The following is a 21801-nucleotide window of genomic DNA, read 5'->3' on the forward strand; positions in this document are numbered from 1 at the left end:
GACAATTTCATCACAACTTTCTCCAATCCTATTAATTTCTATGAAATTTAAAACTGCCATTTCTTTGGATCAATAATAATGCATTCGGAGTTAAGAGGTTAGGTCACAGACTTTGCTCTGCAACAATAGCAATGGTTTTATTTTTCACCTCCAAATCCTAATTAACCTTTCACATTTTACTTTGAAATGAGCATATTTTAATCTTCTACAGTGATTGGAACATAAATTGTAGGCAGAAGGAATTGTATTACTCTCATCAATCATTGTAGTGAGTATAGAGGATGGCCTCAAAGGACAGAAGGAAGTTCCATTGCCAAGACAACACTCAGATAAACGTGACTTGAGCCCAGGCCAAGAAGGTAGTTTATGAAAACACCTCAGTCTGCTCCCGATCTCCCTAATTCGCATGAAGATAAAATGAGGGAGGTTGAATCACATTCAGACTTGTAAGAATCTGATACTATTGCTGTTCTAATAAAAGTAGCTTTAGGTTTACATGATGTCTGTTTCTTAGTCTGATCTTCATATGGCTGACAATTGTTTGCCTTATGTAAAAACACAGAAACGAAATACTGCTTATCAGCTTACCTGGAGATTTGTCAGCCCAACAAGGGAGACCAGACTAAGAAACCAATGCCATATAAATCAGTACTTTTATTGTAACAGCTATAGTAATAGAATCTTGCAAGTCTGAATGTGCTTCCCCCTTCCTCATTTTATCTTTGTGTGAATTATAGAGGGGTCTTCTGACATGTTTTCTCAAGTTAGTTTCTTGGCCTAGGCTCAAGCCCCTCTTATCTGTTGCCTTGGTAGCAGCTCTTCCTCCTGTTCTTCAAGGCCATTCCCTATGCCTTCTACAAGATCAGTCTAAATGCTCCTGGGTTAGCCCAACCTTAGGCAGAGCAAGGCACCTACTTTAGGCAGAAGATAGTGGGTTTCCTACAGTACAAATGAAATATTCAGGGAACAATGCAACGCATGCCTTGTAACTTGCTTGCTCCTCAATCCCCATAGCCTAGTGTAGGGTACAGGGCCAACAAACTGCTCTGATTCCTAAACAAAAATAAACATGTGCCACATTTTATAATGCATCAGGAGGACTAGAGTTTTGATAAGATATACCTTCTTATCAAGGTTTTCATTTATTTGCAACAATGGTTGAAAATGATCAAATAATCCAAATCATCCTTTTGATGTGTTTTTTCTTGGTGTTTGTGTATGTAGCTGTGTAAATTAATTGTAGAAATTTATCCTGCATATTCCTACAAAATAAAATAATCTTAACATGTCAGGTAAGATGGGTAACATGCCCCCCCCCCCCAAAACAGAACTCTTTCTATATATTGCCCTACGTAAAATTGGGAATACATCAACTGAGCAGAACTGGGTTTAGATTTACTTATGAGTCTAGATGTACAGATGAACATGGCAGAGCTTTATGGGGTATTTAGAAAGAGGACAAAGCCTTCCTCTAGCAGTATTCTGCTGAAAATAGGAACTTGGAATCCTATACACAGATGTGCCCTCTTTCCTTGGTTAGGTAAATCTCTAAGTAAGCCAGAGGAGTTTTTGACACAGAGAGGTTTCCTGCACCAGCTTGGATCATTGCTGTTCTCCATCTCCATGATGCTGTTGGTCTTCTGCAGCTGAGCTACTTAACTTGCTGACCAGCAGTTATTCTAGGGGAATTCCTGTAAATATTGTGTTGTGGCATTTCCTCTTGAGTTACACAGGAGCTTCCCTGCGTGAGAAAACGTTCTCACCCTGCTTCCTCAAATCTCTCCTTCCCTGTGGGACTCCAGGAGCTGTCCAGGTGCCTCTCCTCCCCAAATAATTACAGCTCTGATTTGTGAAGAGACGCTCAGCCAGGTAAGGAAGACAGATGGGGGAAGCAGAGGGATGGCTTGTTGCACAGAATGCAATGGACAGGATGGCAGCACCAAGTCCTTTGAGGCAGGCAAACTCAAAGAAAATCTACTTAGATTTCTGGAAAGTGCTTCATCTTCATGATTACTACTAGGGTATTGTAAACAGAATCTTGAAAGCCTGCCAAAGGAATTCTCCTGAACAACTTATACCTAGTTTAATTAAGGTGGAGTTTGTTTGTTTCTCATGCTGCTTCTTCCCCTGGACTCAAGAATCTCTTCTGTAAGGATCCTGTTTCCTCCCTGAACAGTCTTGGTGCCTCCCCTGGCACCAAAGTCCATTAGGCATCCTATCCCAGGGGCAAAGCAGGTGGCTTGGGTGGACGTTTCCAAGACTACGATAAAAATAATTCATCACCAATTTATGTGTATCAGTCTGTTAGACACAAACAGGCAGTTGTATGAGTCAATGACAGAGGAAGTTCTTCCAGAATAAATATTTTAATGCTGTGAAATCATATCCCCAAATCATTAATAAACTCCAAGCCATCTTATTACAATGGTTTTAATGTTCTGGCAGATATTTCCTTCAATTTTTTTTTTAAATTGTAAAGGATAATGCTAAATATCCAAAAGACCAGAGTTAGTGGTTGTCAAATGCTTAATATAAAGTATACCTATTCTTCTATAACTAATATTTAACAACTTATTAAATTGGCTGGTGTGGGTCTTCCGGGCTGTGTGGCCATGTTCTGGAAGTGTTCTGGAAACTTCCAGAACACGGCCACACAGCCCGGAAGACCCACACCAGCCATCGTACTCCGGCCGTGAAAGCCTTCGACAAAACTTATTAAATTGCCTATAATTTTATTCAACAAAGTAGGTTTCTATCATTGTTGTGTTTAAATCAAATCAACAGTTGCCTAGATTGTGCTTGCTACTTTAAGTTTAGAAAATGAAATAATGGGATGGGGCGGTAGGAATTAATTGTTCATTGCTGTTCCCTTTCCTGATAAATATCTTTAAGATAATTGGTGCTCATTCTTCTCATCAAAAAATCTGGATTTCAACAATTTTTGCTACAATCTGTCCAAAAGGGATCTCTAGGAAGATATCCCTAACCATCAGATATTTCCAGTTTTATTTTCAAGGGTAAAGAAAGAGAACTGAGGAAGGCTATTCTGCAGATCTTAACCTCCAGGCATTCCCTCAAGTAGTCCCAACAAGTCATATTAGAAGGAGGCTGAACAGAAAGAGCAAATTAAAAGTCCTTTGGTTCCCACTTCACAAGGTTATTAGCAGAAGGCATCTTCTTTTGAACCATTATGTTCTTAATGGCCATAGTGCTCCAACCTGTATGTAACCATGCTCACTAGTACCATGTGCTAGACTGCCCACTTGGTATGTTCAACATATTTTGATGAAAAAAGATTTCTCCAAACCTTCTTCTCTTTCAGCCCATTCACAGCATTCCATATTCGCTGTTCTAGATTAAAATGCAGCTGCCAGACAAAAGCTACAGGAATTTAGAAAAGGAAAGAGTTTATTGACAAGGAGATGGAAAGAGAGGCACTGCAAAATTACAGAAAAAAGTGTGTTAGCAGAGAGTTTGATCTTCAAAAGAGCTCAAGCATGTAAGATAAACTCCATTCCTCCAGATTTTATGTTGTGGACCAATGTAGTGCAAAATTCCCCAATAAAACATGTGCCCTGCACTTTTCAAGGACTACAGGAGAAACAACGACAAACTTCAATGCTATCAGGAAACAATAAATTTGACTGATTTGTAACCGTTGCTCACTCATGTCCTTAAAACTGCTACAGGTATAACTACAGGTATATTTTATTCCTAATTTACCACACTGGCTCCTTTTCCTAAAGGCACTAACTATAAATTAAAAAAACAAACATCATAATGCTTAAAAACAAGAAATTGCTTCTATGGATTTCTATTTTTGTCTCCACATACATTCATGCGTGAACTGTACAATTTGAGAAAATAATCTTTTTTAAAAAAAAAAACACACCATTTTTGGCATCACACTGGGGACATGCAGAGAAGACAAAGTTTAAAAAGACAAACCTCAGTGCATCATTTTTCAGAATGAAGCAGTTCTTAATGTTCTGCAATTATTACATTCGTAGTACAAGGCAATCCCCTCCCCAATATATGTTTCTTCAGAATGGTCTGCTTGCATTTCTGTAGCTTTTCCAAGATCTTTGGACAGTAAAATCTATGCTTGTCATATATGAAATTGAATTGCAATGCTAGATGTTTTATAGTCTTCATAGTAAAGCATAGCAAAAAGAGGAGTCTGGATTTATTGTTCAATTTCAAGGCTATCCATCTTCAAGTCGGGTGGTTTAAAGCTGATCACTTCTTCATATGTTAGTTCTTAAAAAAAGAGCAAGAGTAAGAGAGAGAATAATGTTAAATATTTTAATATGAAATATTAGCAGCTGAAAAGCTATGGAACTTGGAAGCCATGAGCAAACTCCACAAACTTGAAAAGATATAATATGAAAAATGTTTGCCTCCTGATATAGTATGAACATTTTGTTTTGCTTAATTTACTTAGTGTATCATCCTCAGATTTGTTACTTTAAAAACGGGTTCTGTTAACTACCGTGCTGTCATATAGATATAGGAACATGCTGTTGCTTTCACGTAAAAATAGTTCAATGTATGGAAATACATGAAAACTCTAGGAAATATGGTGGGAGGCTGCAACTTGGAAGTTAATGGGAAGGAAGTTAGGCTGGTCCCCAGTGTCCCTTTCATGTAATAGTCTAACCAGTAGCGTCTAGGTGATGGTGCATATAATCCACAGATACTGCTTTTTAATAGCTGGTAAATCTTCTGTTATTGAGGATTTAATATTACATGAAAGTGCTGATCTGGAATTAATCTTTCCAAGTCTTGTCTGTCTGGACACACTATGATGCAGCAGGCTGGGACTGGAGGGTGTGTAATTAGGTAATATTTTGTAGCTCTAGCCGATCTGTGGAATATGGAGATGGCCCAGGTGATTGACAGTATACTCTCAAGTATCCTCTTCCCTCTAGCATAGTTCAAATAGCATCTTGGTTTACTAGGGAACTGAATGCCATGAAACAATTGGTAGAGGGTCGCAGCACAAATGAAGGAACTCATAGGGCAAATTGAACCAAACATGGAGTGGGCTCCTCTTTCAGGCACAACTGAAATCCTACTCCATGATAGAGGTGGTGGAGCAAAGTCATTTCACTGGCTCCATTAAGACTGCACAAAACATGCTGGAGATGCTTTTCTATACCAAGCAGCATTTCCTGAACCAAAAGATTAGGTACAGGAAGCCAGAACAATTTTAAGTTCATTGTGAGAAATTCTTATCATTCTTTCTGGACAAAAATGATCAGATTCATTTGATTTGGACTTCCATGTTGGGTAGGTCATATGGAGTTAACACTGACATCACTTCATTTAGATACATTTCAGCTTATAAATCTTGAGGATGTGAATAAGATCTGTGGAGGGATGAGAGACATCACATGCTTGTCCCTTGCCTTTACCTGGCTGATTAAATCAGCTCGGTTGGGACTGGCCCCATTATTAAGGGAGATGATTTGTGATGAGCGTGGGATGCATCCCTGCCAGAAGATCTTTCTATTCATGGGCCAGCCTCAAATATTCATGGGCCAGTCTCACATATTTTATTTTTGGGCAAAATGATTACCTGAAAAATTAAATTACCTGAGCGACCGTCTCATCCCCATTACATCAACCTGTCCCACCCGGTCAGGCAGAGAGGGCATGTTGCGGACCCCATCAGTGAGAGAATGTCAGCTGGCAGGGCCCAGGAAGAGAGCCTTCTCTGCCATTGCCTCCACCCTTTGGAATATTCTCCCCCCAGAGGTGCAATGGGCCCCTATGCTCCCAGCTTTCTGAAAAGGTTTAAAGCTCTGACTCTGCCAGTGTTCATGGGGCAATATGGGCTTTGGGGGTGGTTAGCACTCCGACGACACTCCCTTGAATTATTTCCCAACTTTCCATCTTGCTCGGAAGCTATTTATTATTAGGTCTGTTTTATAGTATATTTTAACGATTTTTATTTTTGCTATAAACTGCCCAGAGTCATTTCAATGAGATGGGTGGTGACAAATTTGATATATACAGTGGGGCAAAAAAGTATTTAGTCAGCCACCAATTGTGCAAGTTCTCCCACTTAAAAAGATGAGAGAGGCCTGTAATTTTCATCATAGGTATACCTCAACTGTGAGAGACAAAATGAGAAAAAAAATCCAGAAAATCACATTGTCTGATTTTTAAAGAATTTATTTGCAAATCATGGTGGAAAATAAGTATTTGGTCACCTTCAAACAAGCAAGATGTCTGGCTCTAACAGACCTGTAACTACTTCTTTAAGAGGCTCCTCTATCCTCCACTCGTTACCTGTAGTAATGTTTGACCTTGTTATCAGTATAAAAGACACCTGTCCACAACCTCAAACAGTCACACTCCAAACTCCACTATGGCCAAGACCAAAGAGCTGTTGAAGGACACCAGAAACAAAACTGTAGACCTGCACCAGGCTGGGAAGACTGAATCTGCAATAGGCAAGCAGCTTGGTGTGAAGAAATCAACTGTGGGAGCAATAATTAGAAAATGGAAGACATACAAGACCACTGATAATCTCCCTCGATCTGGGGCTCCATGCAAGATCTCACCCCGTGGGGTCAAAATGATCTTGTGAGCAAACGGTGAGCAAAAATCCCAGACCCACACGGGGGGACCTAGTGAATGACCTGCAGAGAGCTGGGACCAAAGTAACAAAGGCTACCATCAGTAACACACTACGCCGCCAGGGACTCAAATCCTGCAGTGTCAGACGTGTCCCCCTGCTTAAGCCAGTACATGTCCGGGCCTGTCTGAAGTTTGCTAGAGAGCATTTGGATGATCCAGAAGAGGATTGGGAGAATGTCATATGGTCAGATGAAACCAAAGTAGAACGTTTTGGTCTAAGCTCAACTCGTCGTGTTTGGAGGAGAGAGAATGCTGAGTTGCATCCAAAGAACACCATACCTACTGTGAAGCATGGGGGTGGAAACATCATGCTTTGGGGCTGTTTTTCTGCAAAGGGACCAGGACGACTGATCCGTGTAAAGGAAAGAATGAATGGGGCCATGTATCGTGAGATTTTGAGTGAACACCTCCTTCCATCACCAAGGGCATTGCAGATGAAACGTGGCTGGGTCTTTCAGCATGACAATGATCCCAAACACACCACCCGGGCAACGAAGGAGTGGCTTCGTAAGAAGCATTTCAAGGTCCTGGAGTGGCCTAGCCAGTCTCCACATCTCAACCCCATGGAAAACCTTTGGAGGGAGTTGAAAGTCCGTGTTGCCCAGCGACAGCCCCAAAACATCACTGCTCTAGAGGAGCAGTGCATGGAGGAATGGGCCAAAATACCAGCAACAGTGTGTGAAAACCTTGTGAAGACTTACAGAAAACGTTTGACCTCTGTCATTGCCAACAAAGGATATATAACAAAGTATTGAGATGAACTTTTGATATTGACCAAATACTTATTTTCCACCATGATTTGCAAATAAATTCTTTAAAAATCAGACAATGTGATTTTCTGGATTTTTTGTCCCATTTTGTCTCTCATAATTGAGGTATACCTATGATGAAAATTACAGGCCTCTCTCATCTTTTTAAGTGGGAGAACTTGCCACAATTGGTGGCTGACTAAATACTTTTTAAGTGGGAGAACATGCCACAATTGGTGGCTGACTAAATACTTTTTTGTCCCACTGTAAATAAATAATAAATAAATAAAATTATTAAGAATGTGGTGCATTTAGATGAAACTGATTTTCATGAATCATGTCATTCAGTCATTTATGCATGAAATTGAACAAATAAATAAAATCAGAGGTCATTCCAAGTCTTGGAGTGGGATATCATTAATGTGCTGATGACACCCAGCTCCACTGCCCTCTATTGTCTAACTCCTGGATGATGGGTTGGATGAGGGAGAACAAGCTGTAATTAAACCCAATGCTATGAGGAAAGAAAAATATGGACTTTGCGACTGAGATGAAACCTATCCTGGATGAGATTGGGCCTCTCTAGAAAGCGGAGGGTTCCTTTTTGAGAGTGCTCCTTCATCTCTATTTGTCACTAGATTTGCAGGTGGTGGCTGTGATGCCAAGCAGAATTGCACATTCATGGCTAGAGCATGAAATATAACCCTTCCTAAACTGGCTGGACCTAGCGAGAGTAATCCACATCTTGGTTACTACTGCAATGTGCTTTGCATGGGACTACTCTCAAAGTATATCCAGAAACTGTAATAAACACAAAATGTAGGAGCCAGGCTGCTGACTGGTAAAAGGATCATATGATGCCTGTATTGAAAGATCTCCATGGCCACCAACTGCCTATGGGACGCAACTGAAGGTGCTGTATTGACCTTTAAAGTCCTAGATAGCCTAATTATCTATGGGATTCACTGTACTGTTTGGTACAGTACTTAGATCAGCAGGAGAAGCTGTTCTGAAGATGGCCTGCTGCCAAAAGCATAAATATCAACAAAACCAATGACTTTAAGGAGATTTCACTGTTTCTTTGTCTAGGGCTTTATTCCAAAAAAAAAAAAAAAGGAATCACAGAGATTTTCAAAAAATAATCATAAGCCCTTTTTTTTATTTTGGCTTTTTAGAAGTTGACTGAGCTGACAAAGAAATACCCTTTAGAAATGTCTTGAAAGAAAAGTATAATATAAGACTTTCTGGATGCTCAATTATTCAGCATATGAAATGAAAGTATATGTAATAATGCATACAGTCAAAGTATTTAGTACTAATGAAAAAACGAACAGCCAGGTATCCCTTTGTTTGAACCTATATCCACCAATTATTAAAACGAGATTTTCACACAATTTTAGCATTTTTCCTGCCTCTTTTAAAAGAAGGAAAACACTACTGGAAAGCATTTCCTGAAGCTTGATAAAGACACACCAGAAGTTATGAAACTGCACTGCAAGTAATTTCCTTAATCTATTTATATCCTCTTGAAATAGCGTGGATGACAATTCAGTGGGGAATTACTGCAGATCTAGTAGGCATTAGCAGTTGCCAGCGCTAGACCATGGCTAACTAAATGGCACTTGCTGCTATGCAGAAGGTCAGCAGGAGGACTCTTCTATGTACTTATCTAAGTTATTTCAACAGCAAATCAAGAGAATGTAGAAACTTGAGACTGTACCGTATCTTGGTGAGAATCCACATGAATGTTAGATGGCACCAAAGAGATATGGAGAACTACCAGATATTCTAAGCTGTCATCAAGTTCTTGTCTTTCTGTCTGCAAAACTGGGCTGAGTTTTGCAGCCCAGTTATGTAGCCCTAGCTGAAACAATATTTGCAATCTGGCGCTGAAGGTTTCTTTTAACCTCAAACATGTTAACCACCAAATTATATGTTAAAATAAATATATATGAAAGGTAGTCTGGTAAAGTGGTTAATGTGCTGACCTGGAACTGGGAAGACCCAGGTTCTGGCCTACTCCCATCCATGGAAGCTCATTGGGTGATTCTGAGCTAGTTAGTCCAACCTTCTGGGTTCTTATTATGGGGAAAAACAGAAGGATGGAGAACTATGTATGGTGCCTTGAGTTCCTTGAGCTCCTGTACAAAAAATTTAATCAATCCATCCATCAAAGGTGTATAAGGAGTATACTGTATGTGTGTAAAAGAAAGTAAGAGCAAGAAGAGAAGATTCTGGGACAATTCAATCCTTGGTTCCTTTTTGGCTCTTAGCCCCTGCTATATAGGCTCTAACTACTTTACATCTGCACTCACTTTCTGTAAATTTATCCTTGCAATAGTTAATAAGGGTTGTGTTTTAAGCATTCTTAACATTTCAAGCACAAAAGAAAACACTTCCTTACCTTTCCACTCATCTATAACCCTTTCTTTATTTTCTATCGATTCATCATACAGCTCTGCCTCTGGTTCATCCTCAGGATCATGATACTGAGCAAAATAAGGATGCGCAAGTGCTTCTGAGGCTGTTATTCTTTTGTCACTGTCCAGGATGAGCATCTTCTCAAGAAGATCCACAGCTAGGATATTAAAAATTGAACTAACAAAGTGGCTAACCAATTTTATATTAACTAATAAGAAAGCCTAGATATTTTGGATTTCATTGTCAAGTTTCCCAACCTAATCTTAGACAGCAATGTTTTTTTTTCTTTCTGCTTAAGATATAAATTATTTCATTTCATTTCCAATAGAAAAGAATATATGTGGCTCAGAGTTAAACTGTGGAGTCCTTGATGCTCTCTGAACCTGGTTGTTTGCTTGCAGACATTTCATTACCCAACTAGGTAATATCATCAGTGCTAGATAGTGTGGGGTTTGCTCCCTGTTTATATAAAGCAGCTTGCCTTTCCTGTGTTGGTGGGGGTGTGGTTTTCTCCTTGACTAGGGTATTGTTTTCTGCTTGATTGTTTGTCTGGTGTTAATCCCTGCTTATCTGGGTTTTGGCTGCTGGAGGGGATGTGTTCTGGTCTTTTTGTTTCCTTCTTAGCTTTTTTATTGTGTCTTTTGAATGGAGTGTAAATGTGGTTTATCTCTATGTGTCTATTGATGGCTGATTTGTCTAAATGCCAAGCTTTCAGGAATTCCCTATCATTTTTGGATTTAGCTTAGTCTAGGATGCTCAGTTTCCCAGTTGAAACTATGGATGAGTCTGTCCATGTGTTGTGTGATTAAGGAGTTTTCATTATGTCTTCTGACTGCTAGTTGGTATTCTACTGTAAGCTACCGCATATAAACAGGGAGCAAACCCTACACTCACTAGCACTGATGTTATCTAGTCAGATAATGAAATGCCTGCAAGCAAACAACCAAATTCAGAGAGCACCAAGGACTCAACAGTTCATTTATCAAAAGGAAAGAAGTGATTACTCAGTTAAGAACTGATTACTCTGATTAGTATCTGTAGTTTTTCAAGTGGCTATTTGTGTGTATTCACACATTTGGATTAGGCAGGTACATAGAGATTGGGGAGCAAGGAGTTTATGGAGATGAATCTGGGACTAGGACTTCAAGAGTAAAAGAGATTTCTCCATGAAGAAGATAAGGTTCTGATGTAAGGAATATAGTTTTCTTGCCTGCTGAGTCAAAGTGACTGATGCTGCCATTTTTCCATAAAAAGAGATGAATGGAAATGGAAGCAATCAGTTCCAAAGGCTTTGATGTATGTATGGAGAGAACCAGGGAAAGATCCCATGTGATGTAATTTTCATTCATGGCTAGAAACACAAATCACTATGTGGACACCACTTTCCTCTCCTTTTTCTCCTTTCTGCCCTGATCAGGACCAGGTAAGACAGAACTTTTAGCAGATTCTGGCCATTAACTGAATAATTTACCTAGTGTTAACATTTAACAATCCTGTATATGGCCATCAGGAGAAACGGGCTCATGAAAGTGTTTGAGATGAACTATCCCCAGTGATTTTCGAAATACAGTAGGAACTTTGAATGAAGATGAAGGGGCCATCATAGCCTCAGAATCTGTCACTCAAAGAGGTTGCTCCCATAGAATGGCTCGGAGGTGAGAGAAACAATTGTTCTAAGTCTGTCTGATAAATGCCTAGCAGCACTTACAAGAGTTCACTGTGTACCATCTGCAAGGTATAAGAGGCAAACATGTTCATTCAAGATGGAATTTTGCTACTGCAATTTTGGCATCTGTGGAACCAGGCCTGCAAGGCTCTTGGATGGACCTACGTCCTACAATCCCTCGATGCATGACTTAAATAAAGTATAATTAAATTATTTTACAATTAAATACAAGCTTAGAGAAGAAACATGTTCTTGCTGTGACATTTGAAAAAGAAGTGAAAGGATTCAGTGGGTGGTGCATCTCAATGTGTGCTCTGTGCAGGATAAGGATCCCACCAAGGGCTTCTGTCAGATCCCAGACAGGCTCTGCGCTGGTGTATAAGCCATGTGGATAAATCAGAGAGACCCCAATGAAGAACTTAGCATAGCAGCCATATTATTCTATGCAATACATTTTGCATTCTGTTATCAATTGTTAAGCATGTGGAATGTCAAAAGCTGTGTTGAATGGAAAAAAGAATTGATTCCTGTCCATTAGCATATTAAAGAAATAATTTCTATACATAAATGTTTTCTATAACTAATGCTGTCTCTAGGTAGACAGAGATAGAGACATTTAATCCCATGAAACCAAAATGCATTACGTAAATCTAGGGTTTCCCAATATGGTGCTCGTGAACACTGGATGTTTTGTGATTGGACACCCTCTCCCAGAGTGCTCATTTTGTGGATGGACAAGCCCCTTGCAAAGTACCTGTTTTGTGATATACCCACAACACGTTCTATAAATTCCAAAGGTGCCTACCACTTTGAAACATTTGGGAATCTTGCCATAAAGGATCCTTTAATTATTCACATAATAGCTTGTGAATCACTATCACTATTTTTACTCTTATTCCTTCTTATCTATTTATATACTATCCCTTTTCCCCAAAGATGTCCCAGGCATCATACTCAACATCAAACATACAATATAATTAAAGAGATATAATGATAGGTTTAAAGATAGAATAGTACTGAAGGAGCAATTCATTTGGAGTTCCTCTGTACCCAATACAATCTGTATAACCAGTCTTAGTATTAAATGGAAGATATTTGGACATTTACAGTAATGATTTTTCCTCCCCATTTAAAATGACTATCCCTCTCTAGAACAATAGTAAATATTAAATATTTACCTAATGGGTTTGCTCCACGAAATACTACTTTCAGATCCTGTTGAGGCATATATGGTAGAGATTCTATATATTTTCTGGCCTGAAAAAGTGAAATTGCATAAACATGCATAAATTAAAAGTTTGTGATCAAAAGGAAATATTCACCCTTGAAAGTATGATTTGTGACTGCATTCAGTTACAATCAATTGTCTCCAAAGATTTATAAAGTTTACGAATTATACAGTAGAATGAGAAACAGAAGATCAAAGTATTTTCATCTTCGTTCATCTCATTTCTGCTTAATGTAAATTTAAATTAGATAGTATAACATTTCTGAGATTACTAGCCTCCTTAATTACATACACATCTGTAAAGAGAACAAGGACAACTATGATTACAGCAAAGATGCCATAATTTTCTATTCCAATAAGATCCACATGAGTTGCACATTGTCACTATCATTTAATGGGGACCACCACTATAAAGGTCAAAGGAGACTATACAGCACTAAAAAGACCAAAGTGGCATTCTGTCTTGCATGCAAAAACTACAGAGGAGATTTTCTGGCATGTGTTGGGAAATGTCTGGCAGAATTCTGATGGAAAGAGATGTGACAATAAGCAAAGTATGAGAAGTTCAATGTAGCCTTATATATGGGCAGGCAGTGTGCTCTTCAGCAGACATCCTCCAGCAAGTCAGAAGCCAGTATAAGCCAACAATGATTAGATTTCTGCGCAAGTGAACAATGGATGTAAATAGTGGGCAACTTCAGTCTTCCAAGAGATATTACTTCCAACCTCGAAATCACCATATTTTGCTACAAATTACATTAAAGGGAGATGACCACATGAAATGTGTCAACTGACATTTGCCAACATTCATTTGTCTATAAATAAAACTTTATTTAAATTTTCTGTGACTGGATCATTCTAATATGCAAGTTGTCAAATGAAAACATTTCATGTCTTATATGCTTCAGATAAATAATATGCTTCAAATATATATACTTCGAGTTAATAGAGATTCATATGTTAAACAAATGCAGCTTATATGATGAACATTTAAAAATGACAATATAGACTTACTGTGGAAATTACATCTTCCTGAAGGATGGCACTGCCCTAAAAACGTTTCTCTATAGAATTTTCTTCACAAATTGGTTAGATGTGTTAACTAGAAATCAAATGTCTTTTATTGGTTGTTTGGTATTCAGAAACCCACAGTGGGATCTTGTTAAAAACACCTAACATTTGGAGATCACTTAGATTTGAAAACCAACAATGACTTGATAAAAACATGCAACTGAAAACAATACTGTCAGGAAGTCAGTATCAGTTATATAATGGATTAAATGAAGAATTAATTATTATGCTGTTAATACATCATACTTACATGCTCTGATGATATTTTCTTGAGAAGTTCAGAACTGGGCGTACCAACTACTTCCATTATTCGTTTCAGCTGGTCAATGTCTGTAAGAGTTTAGGAAAACTACCACAAAGATAGGACAGATAGGGAAGAAGTTGTAGGCACGTATAAACTGCCAACATGCAATATTTATTTATTTATTTATTTAATTTATTTATTTAATTTGTCCCTGCCCATCTCCCCACAATGGGGGACTCTGGGCGGCTTACAACATACTAAAAAACATGAATACAGTTAAAAGTTATATCCACCTCTTTTGCTCTGCCATTTAAAACAGAAGGGAGAATGAGAAGATGATGTGCAGAGATGGACACTTCTGCCAAGAGATTGGCCTGGATCATAAATAAGCCGTTCTTAAAACCATGGTTGCTAATCAAGCCACAGCTGGTTCCCACATATTATAAAGCTACAATGTGTAGACTCACACATCATATTAACCAACACAAACAAGCCAATTATAGTTTAGGTTATGTGAGGAGAAGATCATACGGGATAAAGACAAGGCACAATTGATATATATCCACTGAGATGGCACCAAAGAGTCCTTAGAAATCCAATTAAGTTAAAGAGGTGAGCAGAAACATCAGATTCTTAAGTCACTGGAAGGCATTTCACCATTACTCGCCATCTCAAACTGGGCAATTTTCAGTCAGGCCATTATTTGCTTGAAAGAGCTTAAAACATCATTAAACACTATTATTCTTCATGCAGAAGGAGTATATAGCTTTCTCTTCCAAAATGAGATGTCACAATGGTCCAGACCAAGGGAGTGCCTTGTGTGGGCATTGAAAGAGACCATGTTTTCTAATGTTACATAAAGATCCTATTTTCCATTCATAATGAATGAGAATATTTTCTACTTGTGAATCAGCATCACTTTGTATCGCTCAGTCTCCAAAATCTTTGTAAGTAAGCCTAGAAATTGGGGTGGGAAGTGTGAAATTCACCAGGTCTTGACATTTAAAAACCATCACATCATATCAGAAGCTATTTGCCTGGTTCCTTAATTTGCTTCAAGGGCAGCTTCCAAAAAGAGCCACCATTAGCTGCTGGCTTTCAGGCTGACCAAACAAATTATGAATTTCTCAGCAGCTTTGGTCTTCAACATCAGTTCACAAACCACCAGCTATTGCAAGCTGTGCTTGTATGTTGGTCATTAGTTAAATGAAACATACAAGAACAAAATTTAGTCAGCCTACTTGTGTTCTGAGTCTTTATGGCTATTACCAGCTATGAAAAACAGTCACTTTAGCTATTTGCTACATGCTTGCTATAGCATTTTTGCTCAATGACTAATATTGGCTTAAAAGCATTTCAATGCAGAGCAAGACCTGCAGCCCGTTACCATTTGTGTGTGTATATGTGTTGGGCCAGGGTTGTAGGAGAAAGGATACAATCATTTCCTGGGAAAAGAGCCTTCCCTTTCAGCAGCTCTGCCATGATGCATCCAACTGACCAAATGTCAACTGCCAAGACATAAATACACAAGTCAAGAGTCTGAGACTCTGTAGAATAAAGATTTTCCCATCCAAGCCCTGAGTATTCATGTGTAATAGTACAAATCAATAAGAAAGTATGTTCACTCTTACCTGTCTGATTATAATGCATCCAATTTAGCATGATTTCTGGGGCTCTGTACCAGCGGGTTGCCACATAGCCTGTCATTTCATCGTCAGTTTGCCGGGCTAAGCCAAAGTCTAAAATCTACAGAATAATGAATAAAGTTTCCTGTTATTTTAGTTATATTAAATGTTCCCCCCATTCTTTATGCTGATTATCATAATGCATTAAGAAGTGCACTGGCAAGAGAACCAAACCAGAGGGCCAATGCAGTGCAGCGGTTAAGGCACCAGGCTAGAAACCAGGAGCCTGTGAGTTCCAGTCCTCCATTAGGTATGAAAGCCAGCTGGGTGACTTTGGGCCAGTCACTCCTGCTCAGCCCAACCCACCTCATAGGTTTGTGGTTGTTGGGGAAATTGGTAGCAGCTTTACGTACACTGCCTTAAATTGTACAAAACAGACAGGATATAAATATAATCATCATCATCTGGTGGTTCACATCTAGGCAATTTTTTTTTAAAATCAACAGCTGATCCAACCAGCTATCGAAGTCCTTCTGCCTTCTATTATCTGACAGATTATACTCCAATCTCCTGGTCGGTACAGTGCCTTGAGATTTACCACAGCAAATTGAGGGGTGTTTTGAAGAAAAATAACATGTCTATCGGACCATAACACAATGGGTCATCTCAGCTTATTTTGATTATTGCTTCACTTCCTTTTCTTTAAAGCCAGCGGAGACCCAAATATAAAGTTGGCAGAAAAACTGAATCCTGATAGTGGCTCATGGTAAGCGGTGTAAAGTGGAAGACAATGTATTTGAGACTGATTTCAAGAGAATGGTATCTGGGCTGAAACCCCAGATTTCAGTTTATTAATTGATTGTACACTTAAAGTCCCAGGGTTAAGGGTGGGTTTTTGAGATGATACCTTGATGCTAAAATTGGCTTCCAAATACTTGGTTCATTCATATCCCTGAAAAAAAAAAACTTGATGCCCACTAGAGCCAAACTGTACGACCTAGCGCAGGGGTGAGGAACCTGTGGCTCTTCAGATGATGTTAAACTTGATAGGCTTAGCTCAGCATGCCAACAAGTAGGATGATAGGAGTGATAGTCCACCACTTTTAGTCATCACCTGATAGACCCCAACTCCCCCAATCTGATGCCAGGTTGATATAGGATCTGAGGCACTGTAGACACACCACCTATTAATCACATAGATGAGCTTACACAGGCCACAGGGGTTACATTTTCCAGGGATAGGAAAATAACATAAATAGGGCATCAAGCCATCATGGAATGGGAGGGTTATGGTCTACTTCAAAAGACAACCATGTAGAGTTTCGGTGGAAGGGATAACAGCAATATAAAGATACATAGACTTTATACCAGAAAATCAAATTAGGGATGCAACAGAACATCTAATCATGCAAAAATTAGCATGAAACTTAAAACTAAATCAGCATGCTTTCAATTTCCCCACATTTAAATATATAATTTAACATTTACAGGACAGGGCAATAACTTCTACATGAAACAAGGCCCAAAGATGAAACGTTGGCCCATAAGAACAGACCATGATTAGATACATCTTAAAAACATATCCTTTCTTTTGTAATCTGTGACTACTTACAAAGTTCAGTAGCAATGATGAACCAATGACAGCTAACTAGGACAGTGTTTCTCAACCATGTCAACTTTAAAATGGGTGGACTTCAACTCCCAGAATGCTGGCTGGGGAATTCTGGGAGTTGAAGTCCACCCATCTTAAAGTTGACAAGGTTAAGAAACATTGAACTAGGATATACGAAGGGTCATTTTGTTAACTGTTCTATTTATGCAGAGGGTTTTTCTTCCTTCTTTCACCAAATCCAGAATGATATTATTTGAATTCATTTGACTCTTTATATATCCTCCTTTGCTTAATTATCAGGATGGTTTTCTCTTGGGCAGGGAGACTTTTTGATAAATGCGACTAAATAGGAAGGGAGTTATTTCACTGTTTCAAGCATTATTTTGTAAGATGTTCTGGAATACAGATTCCATTCTGGGTCAGATCTTGATATAGATGGTGGTTCTTGTTTTTCAGATAGTATCCTTTGCCAGGTTTTCATATTCCATGGAACAGTCCACAAGTGATGAATGTTTACACATAATTTTTAATTTATTCTATTTAGTTTTATAACTACTTATATTCTTATCAATATTCAGTATCCATTTTTATCTTTGGAGACAATGCTGCATAAATTTGGGTACAAACATTATTAAGGAAGATGTCCTAAAACAGAATTTCATACGTTGGTATAAAAATTCAGAAAAAAAATCAGTCCGAATCTTATCATCTGTTCAGGAGATTCCTCTTTGTTGGTTATATATAGCAGTTTAATCTTCCTTTCCAAATGTTAGTCTTTAATGCTAATTCCAGCCATGTAGATACCTTCTGTATCTATTCATTCATCTATACATGCAGGACCTGATGTGTACATATGAGCAATTACTTTAGAAACAATTACTGCCATGAATGAAGATCCAAAACTTTCACAGAAGCCTATTTAATAATCCAGATGCTTCCTATCACTTTTAAATTAGATAAATCTATGAATATCACACTTTCTGCAAATGTTATTCAGCTTAGAGAATAAAGGACGATGATTTGGAAGACACATTGTTTCTCCCTTGCCCAACATCAGGATGAAGCAGGAAAAAAAGGTAGCAACAACACTGTTCAGTTTCTTATTTGCATTGATATATATGTGGTCCAAATATTATTGCAATAATCAAAATAGCATGAATCCTACCCTTAATTCACAGTCTTCATTTACAGCTAAGTTACTGGGCTTCAGGTCCTGAATCAGAATGAAAAGACTATTAAAACAGGGCTAAATTTAAGATGATGAAACCAGTCACTGCAGATGTATACAAAGCATTCTATCAGTGATTGAAACTTACCCGGTGAATGATTCCAGCAGAATGGATATACTGCAACATCAAAAGAAAACAGGTAAGGTCAAAACCAGAAATCAAATGCAGTTGGATGAACATGATTATCAGAAACCACTTGCTCTGACTCATATATTTCTACAAAGTAAAGATTCAGGTTAGCCTGCATTTATTTCCATGCTACAAGCTCACAGTGATGAATCATACAAGGATTTTGGTTACATTTTAAACAGCATTTTAAAGCGCAACCAGTGTCAGATATGAAACTTCACCACTCTTTGCAATTCAGTCTAAGGGTCTTGGGAATAAAGATTGCCAGTTAGAAAACTGTCTCTTCGTGGAAGACAGTAATGAGAGAAAGAGCGAGAGTAAATTTTTCCGCTAGTTTCAAAAACTGAGCTACTTCAATTCTCCTCTCCACCCTAGATACAAAAGATCCTGAATTCTGGCTGGTAGACACATTTTCATTCCTACTCCTTTAGTCAAAAGGCATGGAACTTCGAAGTCTGCTAAGTTCAAAACTCTGCTATGTATAAATCTGCATATTCTGTGTCTTGTAAAAAAATACTTATCTGTTTCTGGAAAGCAAGAATACCATAGCATCACCATGGGTACAGACACTGATTATGTGGGTGTCTGTGGGTGTCCATACAGAGGATATATATGGATTTCCCAATTGTTTCAGGAAAGCAAAAGCATCTTTTGTCCCCAGACAATTTGTTGGGGTCCTGCAGAAGCAAACTCTTTGTTCAGGTATTAAAACTTGCAAGCATAGAATATTTCTCCCTCTCTATGTACCTCTAAATTTTCCTTTGGGTCCCTTTCAAATACTCAGTTCTATGATTCTTAATTCCACTGGATAGCCATAACTAACCTCCAAGTATCGGATTCAAAAAGATTGATGTCTAAGTTGTCTAAACATTAGAGTGTTAATGATCCTTAGTCAATACTGTACAATACAAATGCCATTGTACCTAAATAATGTATGATGTATGTTTTACAACAATATACTAAAAAGAAAGGGAAAAAAGATTGATTTCCGAGTCAAAATATGACTCAATACATAACCAGATACAAAAGTGCCTTCTCTGTCATGGCACCTGCCTTATGAAACAACTTCCCCACAGAGATATGGATGGTCCTGATTCTGTGGGCCTTCAGGAAAGTGGTGAAGACCTGGCTTTTCCCCCAGGTACTGGGGCCAGGTTGCTGATGGAGCTGGCATGCTGGTTGATAGATGAACATGAGTTTTACTGGGGCCTCAACTTTATTTATTGTTTATTGTATTAAATGGCTTTTTTGTTTTTAGTATATTGTGTTTTTAGTCTGTTTCCTGCCAAGAATTCCTTCTGGTAGATGGGCGGTTTTATAAGTTTGTTTAATTGATTGATTGGTTGGTTGATTGATAAAGTAACACTGAAATGGCAGGCTTTGCATTCAAAATCTTTCCAAATTGAATCATTAACCCTGACACAAAATCTGCAAGGAGAAGCATTGTAGTCTAATTGATTTAATTTTGTAAACCAAAAATAAATAAGCAGCCCTCCCTTTAAATAAAAAACATGAAATATTTGATTCAACAATTCTTACTATAAGGAGGATCTTATAAGAAGGATAAGGAGGATCTCAACTAAGTACTGTAAATGAGACTATTAATTCACTGGGTGTCAGCTTACACACTTGAGTTAAAATTCACTAATTGAAAGATATATTTTCAGTTCCTTTCCAAAAAAAAAAAATCTTTAAAAAACCCTATACATAAATCTAAACAATTGTTCTTACCAGCATTACAATTCTGTATTTTGAATCATGGAAAGGTATCTGTTCAGGGAACAGCAGCCACCACTAATCAGGAAGTGCAATTTTAAAGAATGTTATTTTGCCAAAACAGCTCCATTTTGCTACAAGATTGGGCTAGAAGCACACCTGAGGATATATGAACTTTCTAGAATAATTGCTCTCATCTTCCCAATAATAGATCTCCAAAGATCCAGACAGATGGATCCTGGTTATACACTTTTCTTGACAGAGTAAAGGGAACAGGTTCTTGTGGTGAAAATAGCCTCCATTTTATAATGTCTTGCTCAACAAATTAACCCACTACCATTGGTAAATTTTGGCCACACAGTATATATTATCCAAACTCAACATGCCCACAATCTCAACACTAGGGATATGCAAAATGTTTCACGCATGGTATAGCTAGTTCCAAGTAGTCTGTTTTTGGAACGAAATATATGTTTGGTCTGGACGTGGGACCAAAACATGAATATTCCAGGAAGAGATATTTTGGGGCAAAGCCAAGAATATTGGCAGTATTAGTCAACCTGTTTCTCCTGATCATTCAGGGTCCTTGCCTTCCTTACCCAACCTGCAGCTTCCTCAAGGGGGGTAGGGAAAGGAAGGCTCTGGAAAGATCAGGGAAGTGGTCTACTTGATTCTGAGGACATCACAGTGGCTAACAGAAAATAAGGAACAGGTGGCATCAGGAAGATTACTGGATAGCTCAACACATAGGCCACATGGAAGAAAGGGATCAAGGATGCTAGTCTTGCCCTACTCACCCTGTAAGACTCTCTCTGGATATTATTTCAGCAAAACCCCAGAACCACCAATATATTCCAGGTTGGGTTCTGCCAAATCACAGCCCTCTCATAACGTTCATAGAATTTCTGGGACACAATAAACCCTATTTTCCCTTTTTTGCACATTCCTGTTCAGGGTGGTAAAAACCTCTTTATAGATCTTGATGGATGGAAGCAAGAATGAGACTATCAAGTTTTCTGTTACTGACGCCATTGTCCAAAAGTTACCGATATACATTTGAATTGCATTTGTTACACTGTAATTTTGATTATAAAAATACCAGCAGATATAGAGCTGCAATATTTAATTATGAATCAGTCAGTTCTATAACCATAGGACTAAAATCACTGTTAATTTATTGCAGCAAAAAAGAAAAAAAAAAACAATGACTCCTGTGGCCATTTAAAACTGATTTCTTATGGCGTGAACTTTCATGGACAACAATCTCCTCCATGTAATGCATGATGGGCTATCCTGAATTACACTAAAATTCATTTGATACTTGGTTATGTCTTTTTTTTAATGATTTACAGCACTTGCCCAAACAAATACAGGCAGTCCTTGCTTAGTGACTGCCCTGTTTAGTGACCATATGAAGTTATGATGGCACTGTATGAGTGACATTAGGACGAGTCCTTGCATTT

At 38.4% G+C, this 21801-nt stretch overlaps 1 protein-coding gene across 1 annotated transcript in view; it reads right to left on the reverse strand.

Moving 5' to 3' along the window:
- Positions 1-2680: 2680 nt before the first annotated feature.
- The window catches only part of MAPK11 (mitogen-activated protein kinase 11), a 43961-nt gene continuing 24840 nt past the window's right edge, over positions 2681-21801 (reverse strand). Inside the window, exons 5-12 of the mRNA XM_007431128.4 lie at positions 18581-18610; positions 18430-18477; positions 15659-15773; positions 15464-15535; positions 14034-14113; positions 12663-12741; positions 9802-9975; positions 2681-4260 (exon numbers count right to left, since the gene is read on the reverse strand). Of these exons, the coding sequence (XP_007431190.1) occupies positions 4187-4260; positions 9802-9975; positions 12663-12741; positions 14034-14113; positions 15464-15535; positions 15659-15773; positions 18430-18477; positions 18581-18610 (672 nt within the window). The 3' untranslated portion in view covers positions 2681-4186. The remainder of the gene's footprint in view (positions 4261-9801; positions 9976-12662; positions 12742-14033; positions 14114-15463; positions 15536-15658; positions 15774-18429; positions 18478-18580; positions 18611-21801) is intronic.

The sequence above is a fragment of the Python bivittatus genome, unplaced genomic scaffold (assembly GCF_059951505.1).
Source record: "Python bivittatus isolate LINGU-HERP-01145 unplaced genomic scaffold, Pbiv_v1 ctg000330_np1212, whole genome shotgun sequence".
NCBI classification, from domain to species: Eukaryota; Metazoa; Chordata; class Lepidosauria; order Squamata; family Pythonidae; genus Python; species Python bivittatus.